The sequence below is a fragment of the Empidonax traillii genome, unplaced genomic scaffold, assembly GCF_003031625.1.
Source record: "Empidonax traillii isolate 1590-97213 ecotype Southwest subspecies unplaced genomic scaffold, ASM303162v1 scaffold327:size604231, whole genome shotgun sequence".
NCBI classification, from domain to species: Eukaryota; Metazoa; Chordata; class Aves; order Passeriformes; family Tyrannidae; genus Empidonax; species Empidonax traillii.
Genome location: NW_020955520.1, coordinates 504728 through 513607, shown reverse-complemented (window position 1 = coordinate 513607; position 8880 = coordinate 504728). Strand labels below are relative to the sequence as shown.

The 8880-nt window shown below is 35.7% G+C and overlaps 1 protein-coding gene across 1 annotated transcript in view; it reads left to right on the top strand.

Annotated features, from left to right (window-relative positions):
• The window catches only part of PREX2 (phosphatidylinositol-3,4,5-trisphosphate dependent Rac exchange factor 2), a 122127-nt gene that overhangs the window by 59536 nt on the left and 53711 nt on the right, over positions 1 to 8880 (top strand). The window contains exons 26-29 of the mRNA XM_027891712.1: positions 1693 to 1787; positions 3736 to 3818; positions 4155 to 4245; positions 5630 to 5758. Coding sequence (XP_027747513.1) covers positions 1693 to 1787; positions 3736 to 3818; positions 4155 to 4245; positions 5630 to 5758 — 398 coding nt within the window. The remainder of the gene's footprint in view (positions 1 to 1692; positions 1788 to 3735; positions 3819 to 4154; positions 4246 to 5629; positions 5759 to 8880) is intronic.

Genomic DNA, 8880 nt, shown 5'->3' with positions numbered 1-8880 from the left:
TCCTGACTGTTTAGGAATAATAAAATCTATGGTTCCATATGCAGAATAATCATAAAATATGTGCATTTAGGACAAGTGTTGGAGTGAGATTAGACTGTTTTGTTTCTTTGCTTAAATAATTATAATAATCAATACTTAAAATCTCCAGATACCATAATGCCACCGTGGTTATTATTAGAAATATTAGGCTAATTTTAGCCCTTAGGATGTTCTTATTTTGTCTCCTTCTAAATCTTATAATACAACAGAATAAACATGCAGAATGATACAGCAAATACATCTAATCTGTTTCTCATTTTCCTGTGTTTTATTTTCTCATGCTTTGCACAGTGCAGTTTTAATTAACCTTCATCTTGTCTTTGGAGACCTTACTAAGTGAATAGAGTTAGTTAGAAAACATTTCTTAATATCCAGCCAGAAATTTCTAATACTCCTTGGGACTGTTCACCCTCTATTAGGAACATGTTGTTACCGTTGTCTTTTCATCTACTTAATGGTTATGATAGTAATTATATCATATTGCTTCATTTAAAAGTTTATCCCATTTCCTTACCTTGTTGACTTCAGGTCCAAAACATATACCTTAGCCAGGAAATGTAAGTCAGTATGCCTAAATCAGTAAAAGATTACCTCTGTATCTACAAAAATAAAGAAAACAACTAGGGAGTTCATGGACAGATGTATAACTGCAGCAGTATATGAAGAATGGATATTTATATCTTGGTGAATGGGTACACTCAATTCATAAAACAAAAGCCAGGTCATTATTACATATAAACATCCCTTAGGTACACTTCTACATTATCTTAACATTCAATTTTAAGACTCCCTCTTCTGGATGATTACTTATGCATTTCCTGCAGTGAAACTAAATGATCTTCATGTGGCTAAGTAACTCTGAAGACTTTGAATTCAAATTTATCTTCATAGGATTTTTAGTACAAAAATGTATGTTTTACTCTTGTTTTGCTGCCGAAGTAGGTACATTCTCCATGTATTTTCTATGCAGAACAATTTATTTTGAGAGAAAAGAGAAGAAAAAAATTACAAATTTTAATCTCCAAATCTCCTTACTAGACCAATGTGGGTGACATATTATGTGCATAGAAGTTTTGAGTGAAACCACAGATGTAAATGTCTGTACATTTCTAAAAAAAATGAACAGCTGGAAAAAATGGGATCATAAACTATCTTTTGGCTGGCAAGGAAAATAGTTTTTAATTTGAGTTTTGGGGCTGCTCAAATGGATCAAATCTCTTGTAAACCCATTATGGGATGGTATTTTTCAAGTCGTAAAGTCTTGACATTTGTATTAACTATGGACCAGGAGTAAATGTAGAGTCACTAAAACATTTTAGGCCACAGTTTCAAAAACTGCCATTTGTGTAACAAAAGTGAATTAGTTTTCATTGAAAGTGTATATTACCATTCTGCAAGTAACTGTTAACATGCAAGGTGAAGGGAGGCAATTGAAGCATCTATTTTGGGAATCTGGTCTTCTCAGTCCTACTAGGATTGCAAATTAAATGATAGCCTAAGCACAGGGATCCTTGTTGTGTATGAAGAATTACACAGATCGCCTCATCATTAAATTTAAGAGAGGGAAAGGGAAAAAAATTCCATAACTTTGTTACAGAGTCTGTTAAAGGACATAACCTTTTTTCTTTTTTTGTTTTGTGTTTTATTTTCAAGCGATTGCAACAGCAATAGGAACTCCATTGCCTCTTTCACCAGCATTTGTAGCAGTCAGTGCAGTTCTTATTTTCACAGTGACGAAATGGATTCAGGTATGTTTAGAAAAGTCAGCTATGAACCTGCCATCTGTTGCTTTTATTCAATTTTATTCTTTTAATTTGCATGGCAGTTTTATTGTTTTAGTTTTAAAAATTGCATCCTCCTTCATAATAGAAGTGCATAATCTTGCTTCTGCCTAGCTAGTGCTGCACTTAAGAGTCCTTCTGTGAGAGAGACACAACTTACCAGTGTCTCTGTGAATAGACTCCATTAGAGCTCTTGGAGGCACTGCTTTTAACATCTTTCATGTCTTGACCTTAACAGTGCATTATGTTGCACAGAGCAAGGAGCATTTTAGGTGAGCGTGGAATGCTCTCCCGGCCAGTGTCAGCACCCAGAGGGCAGGATATGGCTGTGTATGTTTGTAGGAAGGAATGTGAGACCACATAGAAGCACATTCTTGTTTATGCCGTGACAAATTGAATTTAAATAAATGCAGCTGCTAATAGGAATGAGATGGGATTTAACTGCATGGAGTACAAGGTCATATACTCAGGGAGTAATAATAAAAAAATATTTTCTCTAAGCTGGGAGTTTATCTTTTGAGAATGACTTAGGAAAAGAAAGAACTTGGCGTATTAGTTGAATATGAGCCACCAGTGAGACTTGGCCATAGAGAAGGCAAATTTTTATTGCTGGTTGTACCAGGATAAGTATTTTCAGTTGGGACAGGAAAGCATTAAGACATTATGCAAGGTATCAGAGATAGCTTGTGAATAATGCAAAATAGTGTGAATAAGGCAGAATTTAATTTCCAGAAATGATGCACTCTTATAGAGCTGAGTAAATACAGAGGAAAGGATGAAGGACATAGAGAACTGTTAATAAAAGAGGAGACCCAGGATCTGTATCTTCAATTTAAGATATGAATGAACTGATATCTATCTGTGCAGCATCAAACTGAAGTACCAACTGAGGTGCCTAAAATAATATGTCTGTGCTAGTTCAAGATGATAAATACTGCTGCTCAGTGAAACTCCCACTCTTCGGATGACTTAATTTTCTCCTAGTTCCACAGCTAACCTGGCTAACTCCAAATCAGTGCTCTTGGACACCATGCTCCATCTGATGCAATTAAAATCCTGTGAAGGGGTATAACTGCTGACTGTAAGGGAAGCTAAACGAGCTGAAAAAAAACTCAAGATAAAGAAATGCCGTATAAGTGTTTCACTGACATAAGAATGATGTGTCTAGATTGACCATGAACATATTTGGATTATAAATTATTAAGTGGCTACTTCTTATATGTCACCGTCCCATCAAGTAGGAAAATCAGTTTTAAGCTCAGTTTCTCACAGTTTTTGAAAGAGTTTGGCTTGCATTACCTGTTGTCTAAGAGAGCGAGTGACAATACAATGACCTAAAAGAGTCTTTCTCCTTTGCACTCTCTTAGGAAATTATGTGGTATGTGCTACTAAAAACTTATATATGAAATACAGGATTTGGATGTTGTATTTTTGTTGAATGACTAAATTATCATAACTGTTCAATTAGTAAGATCATTAAGACAGCGAATTGTCTATAGAGTCCCTATGGAAGTTTTATGGTGAATGCATTTCAGTGACTTTGTGGTTTGCTACATTAGGTTCACACTGCTTAGCTGTTTATTTTGTTCTTCAGAAGAATCGTGCGTTCTGACCACAGGATGGTTGAGGTTTGAAGGAACCCTTAGGGATCGTCCAGTCCAGTCCCCTCCTCAAGCAGGCTCATGTAGAACAGGTTTTCCAGGACCTTGACGACTTGGGCTTTGAATAGGATCCTTTCTTTAAGGGTTTTTTCAGTATTATTGAGTGACTAGTAAATGCAAAGTATGTAGGGAGTACAGTTACTATGATCCTAAAAGACATCAGTCTGTGTGCAAAGCAAATTATCTAAGCTTCAAAGCTTTGGTAAAACATTTTGAAACTTCTGAAGAGTTTTTCATTTTAAAATATTTTTCAGGCGATGAGCTTCCCATAAGTGTTCGAATCTCCCATGATAAACAGGACAAGCTCCTTAGCTGCTTGGAGCATCTTTTTGGCCAAGTATGTGACTATTTTCCTTGGCTTTGATACTAATGTCTATGTCTGAGCAAAGATGTCTTTAGAAAATACTTCTTTTTCTTTTTACTTTTGCTTTCCACTGTTTACTGGGATGGTATGTATTTACTCATTTTCCTTCAGTTTTCTATAAATAATCCAAACCTGCAAATTAAACAGGTCCTTAAATTTAGTCTAACATTCCCTAGCTTGTTACCTTAACTGGACCTATTAAGTAAGAAAGAATCTGAAGTTGCTTGTCTGTGGTCATATTTCTTAAAGAAAGAATTTCTGATTGTTGCTGTAAAATACATCTTTCTCACAGAACCTTGATCCCAACAGGTTGATTCAATTGTCAGTCTTCTGAAAGGACCAGCTGTGATGAGGGCCTTTGAACAGACAAAATACTTTACACCAGGTCGAGGCCTCCAAGGTAACATTTAATTCTACCTATCAGAATCAAAAGACAGCTTAAAGAGGACATGGATATGGCTATCTACTCCTTGAGCTGGGTGTTCAAGAACTGATTTTGCTTAATCTTGGTGTATTCTGCAAAAATTGATTGTTGAAATTCATGTTAAGTAGATCTTAATTCTTAGCTGAAAACTGGCTTCTTACACTTTTATTGCACCATGTATGAAAGGATTTCAGGTTTGTTGGATAGTCAGCTAAATTGTAGACTCTGAACTGACTAGCACTGGTGAGGTTTTTGCAGCAAGAAGCAGGTTTTGCACATTGCAGGTGTTTTTATTACAGTTTTGCCTCAACTACTGAAGCCATTCCTGATCTGTTTTATTACTAATGCCAGATTTTTATTATTTTTGTAGTTATACTATTTTTGAAGCTAATTTATAAATAATTTGTGAGTGTAAATTTATATTTACAGAAGTATTTATGTGAAATTTATGCTTATGTAAGTATTACTTGTAGCTTAAAAAAAATACCCTGTAGGTAAATTCAGATACTCTATTAACACTTGCATAGTTGCCTAAGTCTAAGTGTATAAATAGGTATCTGGTAGTAGTCATAAGATTGCGATGAAAAATACAAAGGACTTCTTTTGGTGAATTTCATTTAAAAAGAAAAAAAGAGAGAGGTTCGGTGGGAAATTGAAAGTTGCATTAATATATATAAGAACTTTTATTGATCCTACCTGCCTTTTGGCAAAGAAAACTGATTTTAGATGGCCAGAGAGTAGTAAGAAGATAGTATATAGTGTACCAAGATCTCACTGAAATCAATATTGCATAATTACTGTACCTCTATTATTTTGGGGTGTGTTGGTTTTTGTTTGTTTGTTTGTTTGTTTGTTTGCAGTTTTGGGACTAAAATAACTGAGATGAACCTAGAGCAGGTTCACACAGCAAAATGTGGTATAATAGTTATAGTATAACAGTTAGACACAATATAGACACACCAGATATGTTATTCTTGATCTGCATAATCTTCATGAACTGTACAAGGAGCACTTCAATTATTTGAAAGACAGACTAGCTGTTAGTAATTTTGGTTTAAATTTAATCTTCTGATTGAAGTAATTTTGCCTCTAAAAGTTCCAGTGTCCCACTTACTCCAAGGAGACATGCAACTTCTATGTTATGTACTTGGTTTAGAAAGAATTATGTTTGGGGATGCTGCTCATTCTCTCCTTAGACTAAGTAGGGAGCTTAGATGTTTGAGCCATCACCATAGCTTTAACTGGAGTTAAATAAGTTGACAACTCCTTTAGCAGTGAAAACATTTAGGAAGAAATACTGTCTTATTGTGGCTTTCTCAGGAGGTTTAAGCAGAAAAATACTATTTTTATCCTTGCTTAGAATTTCAGCAGGAAATGGAACCAAAGCTTAACTGTCCAAAGAGGCTACGACTCCACATCAAGCAAGACCCTTGGAACCTTCCCAGCAGTGTCCGGAGCCTTGCCCAGAATATCAGAAAATTTGTTGAAGGTTAGTAAGAGCAACATCATCATAAATAAACACTTGATTAATGATACAGAGCCAAGGGAAGGAAAAGAAAGGGAAGAGATACTGCTTCATGATGGTGCTAGGCAAGATTTGCTAAATGCAGTGTAGTCTACAGGACTTTGCATTCTTAATGACAAGGTTAGTGGAGTTATCTCAGCTGTCTTCTGCTTACCCTGTAGACTTCAGATGCTGTAGAGAAAATAGTTTTCTGACAAGTGAAAACAACCATATGTTGCATATGGTAGGTTATTTCAGTTGCTGCTGAAGTCCAGTGGGCTTGACTGATTTGTCACAGAAATTCGTGGGACTGATATCCCAAATTGAGGCTTTTCTTGAAATTAGACTAATTTCTCCACTATCTTAAATGGAAAGATGAAAACTCTGCAGGACAGCTTTTGTCCTATATCTTGGTCTTCTCTGTCTTTGTCTGGAGTCACTATCCCTCTAAAATCATGCTCCCACTTTCACCATAAAGCCGTGGTCTTCACTTAATCCATTCCAACTGATGCTGTCACTCCTCTTCCTCCCTCACACTACTGTCTAGAAGTTTACCAACTACTCCCCCTCTTTACCACAAAGACTCTGCTTCTCTTCACCATCAAGTGACAATGTGAACTGAGGTTTTCTGCTTTCTCCTCTTTCTTCATAAGAAAACAACTGGGATTTCCTCTCCAGAATATCCTATTTCCTGTGCTGTTTGCTAAAGAAACAGAAAAATGAGCGAAATTATTCTGATACAAACTCTTGCGCTAGGAGTCTGTGTGGTAATAAAAACTTATGTCGGGTCTAGCTTTAAATTATTTGTGTGTGTTTAGCTTCTTCTGTTTTGTGGGATTATTTCCATGGTGTCCCATAAAGAAACTGTTAAATATCAGATCACTGGAAAAGAACTTGGTGATAAGTTTTATTAGGATAAACTTTCTAAAACTAAGCAGCCAAACCAAACAAACTCCTCCCTCTCTGACTCTTGGTATTTCTGATTTCAGATGCAATCATATTTTCAGACCCTGTGTTAGAAAATTGAAAAAAAAGTCCCATAAATATCTCCTCCTTCTGGAGTCAATCACAGTGGGTTGACTCTTCAATACTAGGAATACTTCTTTTAGTTTAATGGTGGCTGTCACTGAGGGAATATTTTAATAAATATTTCTGAATCCTTTTTTCTAGAGGCCTATCTTCAGCCTAAGCCAAATTATATTCAAGTATTAATCAGAGTGTCTTTCACAGTTGAGATAGAATGGAAATGTATCTTCAACAGTCCTTCCTTGCATCCTTTCTGAAGCTAAGCTTACCAGACCATTTTCACATAACTTGTTTGCCTATAAATAAATTTAGTAGACCTAACCCATTTTAACATTGGTCATATACCCTCAATATTGAGCTGAGATTATTGAAATAAATTTGGGGTAAAATCTACCACAAAATTTTGTGGGAGAGTTCAGCAAGGTCCAAATGACTTGCTGCCTCTCTATAATACGAAATTTATTTTTTTTTTTACTATACTACTATAGTGTAACAGTGCTATTTATCAGAAAAATCTTGATGTTTACAGAACAATAAAACTGTTGGCATTTTCTAGTGTTTTAGAAATAAGGATGAAACATTTTTTCTGTTAATAAATTACAGTAACTAACTGTATTGCAGATGACATGCTTGTGAATGGTGCTTGGTTCAGAGAGCTAAATAGTAAAAGGCGTTATTCTTGTGCTGTTCAAGACCAGCACACACTTTGCCTTACCTTCTCTCAGTGTGTATCAGAAGATGTTTGCCAGTTTTAAATATTCTTGGCTCTCCCTTTGTGTCCATGACATCTGAGCTTTTGTCAGAGATTTATAAGTGACTTCTGTGCCATCTTCTTACCCAAATACATGGGTTTGCAGGTAAAATCTTGGGTTCTTTATTTGCCATGAGTCTTTACATATGAGTGTCTTAGAGTTTTTCTCCTTTAATTTGATTCCTGTTCCACCACCGCCATGTCCCAACTGGGATCATTAATGTCTCTTCTTTACTGTAAATTTGATTTTCCTGGGGACCACTGTAATGGATACCTGAAAGCCTGTGTTCTTGTGGCTTCCCTGACACAAATAGCATGAAGAAGAAATAGGGGAATGGAAGTGGATAATTGCTTCTCAAGCCTTAGTTTCCAAGGCATGTTTGGACAGGTATATGTAATTCAGTGTTGAAAAGATTCAGTGCAGAATTATTCCCCTCGGGAAAATTTGGGAGACTGCTATGATTTAGGCAGGCCTAGGCTTATATATATTAGAGACATAACCAGCAGATGGATTTAACTGAAATCAGATGAGCATGAAACAGGGTTAAAAATGTTTTAAATAGCCAGATTTCCCCTTCATATCTTCATTTCTTGATTTTTCCTTTCCAGTCTTGCCATCCTACATTGTGTTCACAGATGGTCAGGATACCTAGGAGAACCAATAGTACTGCCCTGAGCTATTTCTGGCTGAAAACCTAACGCATGGTACAGAGTCCTCTTCCCATTTCCCCTTGTATTTGCCTAATTCAGAAAAAAACTAGAAGATGTCACCTCATTTGACTCTTTAGTTGGGCTTCTGAGAAGAAGTTGAGTAATATCTTGAGATTTTAGAAGAGTATTCCTGTTGGTTTGTAAGTAAGAGGCTGTATTTCGATAATAATTGAGGAGAGCAATATATTTGTCTCTTCTAGCAGGTTTAAGAGAGGTCAGAGGAGATCACAGATACAAATTCATTCACCTGGAGGGAAAAATTTTAATTAAAACCTCCAGTTATTATAAATATACTTAAGCATTATTGATCAATGCTAAAGTAAGGATGAATACTTTCTTTTTCTGCAAGTATCACAGGCTATTGTAATTTTTTACTCATTGTTCTGTTGCACTGCAGAATCTATTAAGTTAAATTGATTAGTGCTTTAAAGCAGAAGGAGACATGGGATGGAGACACAATGAGATGTTCAAAGTCCTAGATATTAAGATTCTTTTTATTTACTTTGTTTAAAAAAATGAAGGAATGGGAAAACTCAGAGCACCTTGACGATGATTGCTCTGGTCTGTCAGTTTTCTTGTTATTAGTATTGAAATTAGAAGAAAAATTTAAAAAAATCCA